The sequence below is a fragment of the Pangasianodon hypophthalmus genome, chromosome 6, assembly GCF_027358585.1.
Source record: "Pangasianodon hypophthalmus isolate fPanHyp1 chromosome 6, fPanHyp1.pri, whole genome shotgun sequence".
NCBI lineage: Eukaryota > Metazoa > Chordata > Actinopteri > Siluriformes > Pangasiidae > Pangasianodon > Pangasianodon hypophthalmus.
In genome coordinates this window covers 28248476-28261465 of record NC_069715.1, presented here as the reverse complement: position 1 = coordinate 28261465, position 12990 = coordinate 28248476, and the positions used below count along the sequence as shown (strand labels likewise).

The window sequence follows — 12990 nt, the reverse complement described above, 5'->3', positions numbered from 1 at the left end:
CGCTAAACCTAATTTGTCCCTATTCTCTTGTGGGGTGCCAATAATTCTGTACCTGACTGTACTTGCTGCTTTTGTTAAATCATACATTTCTTCTTGAGCAGAATGTTTGTCATATGTGTTTGTAAAACTTCAGTAAAAGTGATTACTGTACACTGTCTACATTTGTAATTAATTTTACTCGTGTTCTTCATAAGCATCACGTTACATTGCACAGATGAGAATAACTTCACAATACTTGACATCACAACGTCTGTTATATCACAGCGCAAAAAAAACAAGTGGCATGCTGAAAGGTAACACAGCATATTCCATATTATTTTAGAACAAATAATAAAGAGTGCATAAACCATTACATTCTGAGGTATCGCCTGCCTCAAAATGAGAACATACTGATTAAGATCCACAGAGACGTACACGACGTTGTGTACAGAGCCTTACTTCTTTTTCACTCGTCATTCAGGTTAATTGGCATACTAATAATCAATTTAATCTTAAAATGGGGTGCTTGGATATGTCAATATTTTTGACACTGATTTTGATAAATGTTTGGCAAAGAGAAATCTGTTGATCCTGCACATCACACACTGCCAGGACCCTGTAACTACAATGCAGAGATAAATACAGAAATATATTATACTGTAGTATAATAAACAGCCTTTAAATATAAGAGTGCTTTCACACTTTTTTTTTTTAACTCACAAGTTTTACATATTTCAGGGAAGTGAACACAAAGAGAGAGGGAGCGTGATCACTTTTAAAAAGCTCTGATGTCACTATGCAGCTTTTTGGAAAAGTGTAGAGTAACGTGAAGGGCTTCGTTACCTCCTGACCAATCAGGTTGCAAGTTGTGGGGCAAGAAAGAAAAACTAACATGGGAGAACATATTCGCTCAACAATTAGTCTTGTTAGTGAGCGAATATATGGAGCTTTATGAAAATATTTCATCAGCAATAGTCCAAAGTTGCACTGTAACTAAAAAAAAAAAAAAAATCATGCCAAGGAAGGCAGAACATACAACATTTCAGAAAAGCAAAGTGACACTGGTAAGAGATTTTTTAATCAGATGATTAATCAGACTGCAAGTTGAGGGGAAAGTGATTTACAGAGATTGAGAGATTGGCCTGCTGACATGAAAATATTTCATTGCCAATATTCCAATGTTGCAATGTAACTAAAAATAAGAGGGTGTCTATTTTTCAGGATGTTCACCAGCACATGACTTTAACTGTGAAGTTGGAAAAAGTCAGCTTAAATTCTCCAGAAGTCTCCAAAAATACAAATAACCTCCTCTTCGCCAGAGTTACACCAACCTTTGAACAAAAAAAAAAGTGTGAAAGCACCTTAAAACAATCTCATTAATACGGCTAGGTTATGGGAGACAGTTTTATAGGAAACCAGTGTTAAACCTGTTAAAATCCTCGCAACACTCGTAGTGTTCCATTTTCAGTCCTGCCTGTTCATAGAGCTCATTGCGAACGCTGTACTGCCGATGGTACAACTTAACCCCTGCCATACATCTCAATCAGTGTCTCTCCTGCCTTGACAGATGCTGTAGTGTTACAAAGATGCACAAAAAGCACACAAGAATAAGAAAGACAGCAGATATAGAGAGGTATACAGGAACACTAGGAATGTGCCAGTCCTGGAACACAAGCATGCTCACAATGCCAGTTTTAGCACTGATTGTAGTGCTGTCACAGTGAAAGTCTGGTAGCACCCGCCAACGTCCTGCGTCTCTAAAGCTCCGCCAGCTCCTCCTGCTTCCGCTCGGTCATCCGGGCACATCGCGGACACGTCGTAGAGTTGTCATAATAACAGTCCCTGATGAGAGTCGGAAGTAAAAATAATGTTAACAAGTTTTTTTGTGTGCACATCTGAGCTGAGATTCACAAAAGCATCACAGCGCAAAGATTATCGTTAAAACGATAGAGCAAGCATCACATCACATTGGACATACTCTCTCTCTCTCTCTCTCTCTCTCTCTCAGTTACAAAGATTTTAACTCAGTCTAAATACAAATCAAGTATAGGAACTGAAAAAGTCCTCTTAGCTTGCAGATCAGTATTTTGTGTGTTTTTTTCAAATATATTTGATATATAATTTGATTTGATTTTTACCATAGCGTTGTTGAATTCTTGATTCTGGTCATTCCCTTACCACCATCACACCCCTACCTCTCCCACCATGACCACACACCCTCCCTCACACACTCCCTCGCTCTCTCACCTCCACCACTCTGCCAATGAGGCCCAATCTCATTTGGACCGGACAGTGTTAGCTCAGTGGTTAAGATGTTGAATTACTGATCGGAAGGTCATGAGTTCAAACCCCAGCACTGCCAAGCTGCCACTGCTGGGCCCTTGACCAAGGCCCTTAACACTCAACTGCTCAGTTGTATAAATGAGATAAATGTAAGTTGCTCTGGATTTGCCATGCCATAAATGCCATAAATGTAAATGACTTCACCAACACCACAATGAGAGTCACATGTCTTGATTTCTCACCTGTGGAAAACAGCAGAGCAGTCGTGGCATACAGAGGTGTGGCTGTCGAACGGGAAGAGAATATCCCCCTCCTTACACAGCTCACACACGAAACCTTTGGCTTGGCATCGCTGAAAAGAAGAGCACACAGAGAGCGATGAGTAGCAATCAATATCTCCTTCTGTTAATGTGGTCGGCTTTGAGCACTGATCGTAATAATCTTTCTTCATACAACACTTTTCACTCAGGGTTAGGGTTAGGGATAGATTAAAATGATTGAACGATTCACATGTCGTTGATTTTTATATCGGGTCTCTCTGTAATACAGTAATTTCAGTTTCACAATTGACAACAATTGACGTAACTGATGACTGTATCATCGGTGCCCAATGAAAATCGTGCAAAATTTAGACATATTTGTTTACAAATTTTTTAAAAAATGATCTTAAGTATACATTTTCTTATTTAAAATGGACTTGTATTTTTATTTTGTACACGGCAAAAATGGACATATGATGGAGCCCAAAGAGTCACATTCCTCCACGATTCTGTCCCTTAATTAGTCTTGGCCAATTCCCACCCACCAGTCAGCTCTCCCCAAGGTCTCCCTACCAACAGAGGAGGGCGAAGGCTAACACTTGCTTCCTCCAAGACACGTGAAGCTGCCAAATACATCATTTCAAACTGCTGGTCATGCTGCTCTCTGGGCACCATAACACACTTGGTGGAAAGCGTTATCCGTCCCGTTTCTGCAAGCGTGAGCTCACAGACGCCCACGATTGGCTACTATCACTGTGATTGACAGGGGAGAGAGTATGCACTTCACACCCAGAGAGCACAGCCAATTCGGCTCTCTTGGACTCCTGGCCACGGACGACTGTGGCATCGTCGGGATTTGAATCTGCGATAGGGCGAATGCTTAAGGTGCGATAGGGTGAACGACAGGGCAGTTACGGTGTGTAAAAACAAACAAAAAGGAATTATTATACTCTTTATTAATACCATTACTTCTGATTAGCAAGTTGTGGTCGACACAAATTCACATGGTCTCACCTCACAGTCGAGTTTAATGTGCTTGGCAAAGGTGGTGTGAATCTCAGTGAGCGAGCAGCTGAGTCGACCGCTGGAGATGTCGATCAGGTCCTGTAGACTGTACATGTCATCGTTCTCCACAAAGTGCTGCCGATCTTGAAGCTGTAACATGAGCGAAATATGCCTTAATGAAGTTCCCTGAACAGTCAGAGCTTATCTTCCCTAAAAATGCAACAACGTTTTTGCTTCATCTTTTTCTTTTAATAGATACTTAGTATTTCTGGTGCTTCTTACAATCACGCTCTGACAAGACGAGAGCTGAGGACATTGCCCTTGAGTCTGAACTTCACTCATGAACTGAATCTTGATTAACACTTTACTTCTTTTCAGCACCTACAGATGGCACTGTTGCTACATGTACACACAATACAGCTTACTTCCATTCTACATGAGTCAGCGTTTTTCCAGCCAGGAGTGTTTATGCTATCAGGAAGGTCAGGGGGCAAAAATGCCATATCACAAAAATGAATGATAAAATAGTACATTGAGACATATAATATTTGCTAAATAAATGCATTCATATCAAATATAATACTCAGGTGTCCTGCTCTGAGGTTTTTTTTTTTTTTTTGGTAATTCTTCCTACCTGTTTCTTTTTAATTTATTCTGTCTTGCCGATTCTCACCCACTAGCCAAAGATACAGCGAATGCTTTTCTGTTGCTACACACACTTAACCCTTTAATACCTCCCCGTTTTTATTTTTTTACGCATTTTCTCCCATGGACATTTGTCATTTCTCTCCCACTAGAAGCCAGACACTGCATCTTATTGAACTGTTGCTCATATTACACTACAGGGCAGCTAAACACACTTGGAGGAAAATGATAAATACCCACTTCTGCTGAACTACTGAAGTAGTCATATTAACACTTTTACTGTTCAGGTTTTAGTAGTAATTCTGAAAATCTTCATGTTTTAAAGTTCAGTGTAGTAGCAATGAATAAACAATGACCCAATAAAGAATGTTACTTTATATGGACAACAACACCTCCTGTTTCAACCACAATCCAGAGAATGGCTTAGCGTAGTTGCATTTCGGTGTGGCATGACTGCAACGCACTGATGAAAGTGAAATGCAATGCAACAAGGAATTACATTCTGATGCAAAAATCTGCTTTTAACTCTTAAAAAAAACAATCACTTCAGTTATGGAAAAGTAATACAGTGAAGGTTTTGCTTTTCAGTGTAGCACGTTGTCCTCATGTCACAAATGAAAAGCAATACTGTCTGTGCATTGCATTTCAAATTCTCCTCCGGTGGGAATGCTTTTCTGTCTGGTAGAGAATCTTCTTCCCTCAGAAACCCATGACTGCTTAATATCGCTCTGATTGACAGGGGATAGAATAATGCCAACCCTCCCACTCCTGGCCATGGATAATAATTGTGGCATCATCTGGATTTGAACCGTGATCTGAACTGTTAAAGTCATTATTTTCTATTTTAGGTCATGTGAAAGCCATTTTCCTAATTTCTACTGACTCATGCTAATGGCTCACACCAAGCTGCTGAGTTTAGTCCTGTTTGAACTTTTCAGGTCTAAAATAAAACAGTGAATGTGTCGACACCTGAATGAGGCACATGCAGATAAAGTTACTTGACTGTATCAATGGAGCTGAAAACTTTTGAGCTTGCTCAAGATGAAAACCGCTGACTTTATCATCTTAGTCATTACTGTGCTGCAATAACTAAGGTCAAGTCAAGTTTCATCTCAAAGCCCCGTACCTGTAGCAGCAGTCTGGCTTCCATGGCCTCTTTACAGGTGATGAAGTAGGGCTTCATCAATAATATATCCTGACGCAGCTTCTATAATCAGGGAGAGAAAACCCAATCAAAATCAGACCTACAGCAATAAGTCCACATCAGTAACTTATCTACAATAAGTTCATTGTCGCCATAATAGGGAATTTTTTCATTTTTATTGATTACAAAAAAAATAAATAAAACAAAATAAAACCAGTGCAATCATCTCACCCTGATTTCTACCAGTTCCTCTACAAAGTTAAAGAGTAGTGGGTTTATCTCCTTCAGCTTCAGCACAGGTCGGGAGATCATAAGAGCCAGATAACGCATGGATGAGCGACATACCTACACACAGCAAGACAGGGCAAGCTTGTCTTAGAACGCCGTCGAGATATGTTACTTTACAAACAGGAAGTGTAAGTGCATCTACATTGTCTATGTAAGGAATAAAACACTTTGGGGTGCGATGTAATAAAAAATTAATTAACGACAGGATGGTGGGATGAATTGGAGTTCTTCAAGTTACCACCTTGAAGTTGATTATTGTCCAATATCACTTTTATTTAGCATTTAGGGAGGGAGTCTCCAGTGTCAGCACCACAGGGAAGTCTTCAGGACAGTGGAGTTTACGCTTGTAACATGACAAGCTGACAAGGAATTTTTTATCTTACTGACTTCAAATAAAAGAAATATAGAGGCTGGTTAGGGAATAAACTTGTTACTCATTCCACAACATTAAAATATAACTGTAAACGAATAAAAAGTAAGATATGTTGCTCTTTAATAAATAAAATTTTGTAAACTTTGGCAAATTGCTATGGTACAAGAGGAATGAAACGTCAAAACATGCTGCAGTAGAAGAATAATCAACTTTGGGGTATTAACAGTAACTCCACATCAGCTCATTGTTAATTATATTCATATAACATCACATACCACATTAGGGGGGTTTCATGTGCAGCCCATCTCGAGCCAAAGTTCCCCAAATGAAATACACAGCTTCTCAGTTTATACGTTACCTTTTTGGGCTCAAATTCCCAGTTGTGAATGACACGTGCAGGGATGATGGCGGTGTCGTTCCAGTGGCAGCTGCTGCAGTAATACTGTCCCGTGTAGTCACACTGCCTCGCCTCGCTCGGGACGCCTCCTACAGGATAAAACACAGCACAAATGTAAGGATTCCTGTAAAGATTGCACAGATTCCTGTAAAGCTATGCATTTTTTTAGGTATGCAAGAATTTACAATAGATGCTAAATAAAAATATGTTTAAAAAGTGACATAAGCTACGTAGCAAGCCCAATCCTATGATAAGTCAGACTTCAGATGGACTCAGAACCAAGTACCACCTACTCAAAATGAGGAACTAGTCCCTAAATTTGGTGGCACTTTGATAGTATAGACATGGTTCACTTAAAAAATAAAATAAAATCTTTGTGCTAAAAATATTATATGCAACATTATTTAAGTCATACTTTTTCATTAAAGCTGCTTTCAACATTGAAATATCAGCAAATACTGTAATATTTTAAATAATATGGAATATATAAAGATATATGATATGATATTTTGGTCACATTGCCAAGCCCTCCTGTATTCTCCACAGTACAACAGTGAAAATACAAACCTGTTTTGTGAAAGTTTTCACCAAAAGATAAAAATTATGAAGAAGAACAAGTAATGTCAAAACAAGTTAAACAAACATGTGAAACTTTCTAAACAGCCGAATATATTTTAATACAAATCATTTATCACTTCTCCACAGAGGAGTAGTAAAACATCTTCCAGTTCACAATATGACGAAAATACAACTATGTGCTAGTTAACACACCAACAAAAATGATCTAAAAGCTATGACAATATGGTCACATGATTAAAGTATTGATTTCGATCCCCATCCTCTGTAACAACCACAGAATGAACACTTACTGAGAGAGATCTGGGCTCGGCACTCGGCACATCTGTAATCCTGTTTGTCCAGGCCGATCTCTGGGCAGATGTTTAGTTCGTACTCCGACTGGTGGCTCACTTTAGACCTCACACATGGCTTTGTGATGAGATTCATGCACTTACTATGGCAACGGTAGTAACAACCTGCAGTGAATGAATGCAGGAAGTTATTTAGAGCTAAAACACACAGATAGATAAAACACACAAAGTGAGATAGAAGAAACAACCTCCACATCCTGACTACATGTTGGAAAATAAAAACCTAATGATGGGGTCACATTTAGGTCTCGCCTCAATATGGGCAAGAAAATGCAACTGGATGGCTGGGTTGCCTAGCAACCACTGCCTTGAGGCTCCAAAGGATGCTACAGAGTATGTAAAAAGGCTTTGTACTGCTGTTTCAGTTCCCTTGCAAAGCATTTTAGGCAAAAAAACAGAGCATTTAAGAACATACAGAACTGAAACACAACAAAAACTGACTGAAACATTGTCAAGTGACTCCTGCTTTTAAAGTTAAATCTCAGGAACAATTTTTTTATACCACAGTATAATAAGGTACAGAATATTTACAGTACAGAGTCCAACAAACATCTTTTTTTTCTCTGCATCCACACTAAAACTGTAGGCTGGATTACTGAAAATAAATCTAGTTAAAAAACCGCCCTCCAAGGAGAAGAAAATTTTAGAACCCTACGTTTCTGAAAACGCTGACATCACAGCATCAACCTGCACGTCTACTGTGTGTGCTTTGCGTCTGTACCGCATGCGCTATGAACGTGCCAGGACTCCGTTTATCACGGCTGCTGACTGCGAACTGTGCAGTACGCAGCTCTTAGTGTTACTCTCAAGGCGTTTGACATAACAGTGTATCTTTGGACTGGCTCATTTGAAAGCTTTCAAATTGTGCATCTGCTCAGCCATGGAAACCCATTTCATTAAGCTGCTGACGCACACTTCTTCTGCTGATGTTGCTTCCAGAGGCAGATTGGGACTCTGTAGAGAGTGATGCAACAGAGGGAGTTTTTATCCGCTATGTGCATTTGCATGTTCTACGACATCGTGACTGAGCTGTTGTTGCTCATAGACGCTTCCATTTCACAATAATAGCACTTACAGCTGACCAAGGCAGAACTAGCAGTGCAGAAATTTCACCGATTTGTGGTGACTGAAGGTTGCATCCTGTGACAGCTGAGCTCTTCAGAACAACCCATTCTACTGCCAGTGTTTGAAGTGCTTGATTTTATGCACCAGTTTTGCAATGGGTGTGGCTGAAACACCTGAACACGATAATTAGGAAAGGTGTGCAAATACTTTTGGCCATATACTGTAGTGTATGTGCATAAATGATACAAAGGGGAATTTAACTAAACAAAAGGTGTGAGAGAACTCAAAAGGGGGAAAAAAAAACTGCACCATCATCCTTCACACCACCATGTTTTAGTTTTCATTTTTGTGTTTTTAGCCCAGGAGCATATTAAGAGCATGTAATGTATGATGCTTTTAGAGCTTTATTTTTTGGTGTGATGACAATGTGCTCAGCATGTAGATAATCCCATCTCTGGAACAAACCCAGAGTCCTCTAAGCTCATTATAGGCATCCTCCAGTAACATTACTTAACGCACAGGTCTGAAAAATCATCCAGATTGTCCTTTACCATACACTGAGAATGTATGTATTACATCTAAAATCAGCATTTTAAAAGTCAGCTGAACGTAGACTGTAAAAGGATTAGGAAATAATCGGACCTGTGCACGTGTACCAGGTCTGAATAAGACCCCAGATGATGGTGCTGCACTTGTCACACGTCTGTTTGACGCTCTTGCTCTTCTCCTTAGAGAAGCGGTGCTCCAGCAGGATCCGCAGGTTGGGCTCGTCCTCTTCCGGGTCCTATTATACGACATGCAGACATTAAAGACACTAAAACACTAAAGATCACCAGCAGTAGTTATAATAATACTATTTTTAATAGTAATAACAATTACAACACTACTATGAAAAACGAATACTGTATTAGACGTTTAACAACCATGTGGAAACACACGGCACCTTCAGTTCCTGGAGTTTAAGGCGCAGGTGGATGAGTTTGGCCACAGTGTCCTTCTGTCTCTCCGAATGTTCCGGCAGCTCTAAGATCAGCTTCTTACACTCCTCTATAGCCTGCTTCAGCTGCTCGATGTCTGATGCCACGAAAGAACCCTGAAGAGAGACAAAATAAGTTTTGTGAACTATTAATTTATTTTAATCAACATCACTTTTCAAACTTGTGTCTTTACTCACTCATATACTTGTGCAAATTGTTTCTAAAAGCTATGAGACAGAAATAAGTAAGCAATAAAACACGTGTTGTTATGGGAAAATAATCAACAGTATGAAGAAGTTGAAATTACTGTTACCACACTGAATTATTGATTTTTTTTTTTCAATAACAGAAAATCCATCAGTGTTTTATTCCTGTTACCACAGCAATTAATTATTATTATTTTTTTTATTAATTAAAGAAAAACATGTCATACTTTTTATCTATTTATAGTTACATTTAATGCTGTGGAACATCCACAAAACAAAACTTTCTCTTAATGAGACAAAAAAAATGTCCTGAAAACTTTCCTGTGGCAGAAAACCTAAAGATACAGCTTTACCTCTGACTCCTACAAAGCACTGACACCGGAGACTCCTTCCATAAATAATAAATAAATATCTCCTTACAGAAAATTTTAATATATCTTATATTAAAGTACACATGTGATCCAAATTTAGAAAACATGTGCAATATCAGTCTCCAGGACACTCAGAGGCGCCAAACGATCCCTTGGGGATCAATAAAGTCAGTTCATCTACCTATCATGGAAGTACTTTTGAGTCACACCAACTACAATCCAATATAATTTCAAATCCTTTGCTGTTTTGCTGAAGATGAAGTTTTCAGAAACATTTTAATAGGAATGATGTAATTAAAGAACTGTTTAAAAAGTGCATAATGACATCAACTTCATAAAATTAATATTCCAGATATTTGACCAAAACGCCTGAAATATTTGTGGTAAATAAGATTAATAGTTTAATTTATTTAGGATTCAAATCCTACTTTACATATTTATACCAAAAAAATATTTATTACTTTTTGCCAACAATGCAACTTGTGATGTTGTGTAATATTTAACTTGTATGATGCTAAACCATAAGACCTTGAGTTAAGGACTATAACTTTCAAGTGGTGATGGTTTTAAGACATGACTTTTATGCAATAATTTCAATCTGACATTATATGGCAAAAATATCATTTCACGACAATAGAAGGCATTTCTATGATAAACGATATTTATCACGATATAGAAATTTGCTAAAAAATCGACAGCAAATCAGCTGTAAAGATGACAACTTTAAAGTTCCACAATCATCTGCTTTTAATTAAGGTTTGTAATTGCTATAAAAACAAGACAGATTAAAAAAAATGTTATAAAACGATAACACAATACCCAAAAAAGTGTATTGTTAAACAGTTTATCACAATATCGATATTATATTATCATACAGGCCAGCCCTATTACATTATTAGAGTTATTTAACGGAAGGGCGTTTTTCATTTTGCAGCACACAAACACTAAATATGCACTAACTAACTACGATTTATAATCGAGCCAACCTTTGAGCTGAGAAACAGCATGCTTAAAAGAGGCATACTTGGTCATATCCATCATGGATCATTAGCCAATCTATAAAACACAAAAACAAGCCCTATCCTTTTAGCCATCAAATGCTGACTATGCAGAAAAAACAACATGACAAAGAGCCGTAACATCACATGCACTGAAACACACAAATGGTTTCCCCCTTTTACAAGGAAGCAGAACCATGATATCACTCAAAAACCCATTAGGTCAAAAGCATTAGTGCGCCAAAAAAATTTTTTAAAAAATTCACCACAGGTCGTGAGAAATGGTCCTCAGCCAGCCCTAGGTCCATGGTTCGGTCGGAGTTTTGGCTTTTCGTCTCCGCAGAGAAGAGCTCCGGTCTCACCTCTGTAAAATGCAAAATGTTACAGCCATTAAATCACACACACTGGCTAATCCTCTGTTCATTCTTTAGCTGTGGAAATCAATGCCCACTGCAGCAGCACTCTCTCTTTCCCAATCAACACAGCTCTTACATAAATCTCAAGCAAAAACTGGAGCATGTGACAAAGACATGACTTAATGATTACCTCAGCAGCAGGAAAGCAACAACTCTAAAAGGCGTGGATGTAAGATAAACCTAACAGGACTATAAAATCATTTAGACCACAGCGCTGTTCAATTCTCAATTCTGAGCGGTCAGAAGGTGTTGATTCATTTTCTATAACAGCAGCACTTTTCAGGAGTAATTCAAATCACGGGTTTATATTAACGCACTCGTTCTAATACGTCATAGTTCCTACAGTAACACTGAGCTAAAAATAATAAGCTCAATAGACGTGTTGATATTTAATGAAGAACAAAATATAATCATTGACATGGTGAAGCTTTTTATGGAAACATTTTTGGAAGGAGTCTCCAGTGTCAGCGCTTTGTAACAGTCAGTAAGTTTTCCTCCACAAGAAGGTCTTCAGGACAGAAGACTTGGGCTCAGTGACGAACTGAATGTTTTTCTCTTATTTAATTTCAAGAGAGAGATAAAAGAGTAGCTGGTGAGGGAATGACTGTTTCATACGTGGACATCTATAACATAAGCGATAACAGGAACTAACTTGTTTGTTTTGTTTTTTTTAATGGACATTCCACAACATTAACCGTGACTATAAATGGATAGAAAAAAGTAAGACATCCTGTTGGTAAATGGCTGTAGTATAAGAAGAATGAACGCCTTTAGGATGTGCTGTTATAGGAACTTCAGGTGGTAACTCTGCTTCACATCGAGCCGATTCATACCACGCTGTCACTGATTATTTTCCTGTAACAGCACGTCCTGTGTTTTAATCCTTATACATAACTGCCAGTGACGGTCGACTACATGACAATACAGCAACATTTTATGCACAATAAAGCTCAAAAGTCATGCTGTTTGCTTATTTCTAGTGAAAGAATGCATCCAAAATAATAAAGCAGGCTAACTTTGTTAATCCAGGAAATGCAATAATGTTAAAATAAGACGAAGTAATAAAGTGGAGGAAAATATGACAGTCTATTACAAAAGTCATGATAAATTGTCTTTATATTATCACAGTAACACTCCAGAGCTATTCAGTCTGGTCTCAGTTTACCACTATCTGTAGCTGTTTGTGCGATTATGCACAATAACCTTTGATTAAATAATTTAATCCATTATAAAGGAGTTTTGATTAAAGAGTTTTGATTTCTGTTTTCTCAGTACAGGGAAACGTGTCAATTCTAGTTTGTGGTAATCACACATGCACTACAGAAACTGTGGATAAAAAAAAAATGAAATTATGCTTATCCTACATCTTCGCAATAATCAAAAATCTACAAGAACTCTACAGTTGTCATTGACTAGTTTTAGAGGAGGTGAATTTGTACCTGCGTAGACTTCACAGCACAGCATGGTTGTAAATCCTTACAGTCGCTTTACACTCTGAACACTGCAGTAGTTCCAGTTCATTTAGCAGCTCCAGTTCATTTAGCAGTCTGGAACAAGCTTTATATAAACCACATGTCTAACCAGGCAAAATGAAGAGCTGTAGGAAATACTGCTGTTCCTGTTTCAATCACACTGTTCCTGTTTCATTTCTCTC

At 38.3% G+C, this 12990-nt stretch overlaps 1 protein-coding gene across 4 annotated transcripts in view; it reads right to left on the bottom strand.

Moving 5' to 3' along the window:
- Positions 1 to 157: 157 nt before the first annotated feature.
- def8 (differentially expressed in FDCP 8 homolog) overlaps positions 158 to 12990 on the bottom strand; it is a 15754-nt gene continuing 2921 nt past the window's right edge. The window contains exons 3-13 of one of the 4 annotated variants that reach the window (XR_004578357.2): positions 11187 to 11284; positions 9312 to 9461; positions 9011 to 9152; positions 7244 to 7408; positions 6336 to 6463; positions 5548 to 5661; positions 5299 to 5379; positions 3537 to 3677; positions 2505 to 2614; positions 1664 to 1821; positions 158 to 1549 (exon numbers count right to left, since the gene is read on the bottom strand). Coding sequence is in view for 3 of the 4 variants with exons in the window: in XM_026914253.3 (XP_026770054.1) it covers positions 1737 to 1821; positions 2505 to 2614; positions 3537 to 3677; positions 5299 to 5379; positions 5548 to 5661; positions 6336 to 6463; positions 7244 to 7408; positions 9011 to 9152; positions 9312 to 9461; positions 11187 to 11284; positions 12776 to 12800 (1239 nt within the window). In the remaining variant the exon portion in view is untranslated. Of the gene's footprint in view, positions 1822 to 2504; positions 2615 to 3536; positions 3678 to 5298; positions 5380 to 5547; positions 5662 to 6335; positions 6464 to 7243; positions 7409 to 9010; positions 9153 to 9311; positions 9462 to 10908; positions 10979 to 11186; positions 11285 to 12775 lie in introns of those variants that run through there. The other 3 variants (XM_026914253.3, XM_026914254.3, XM_034305485.2) reach the window with 3 other exon arrangements.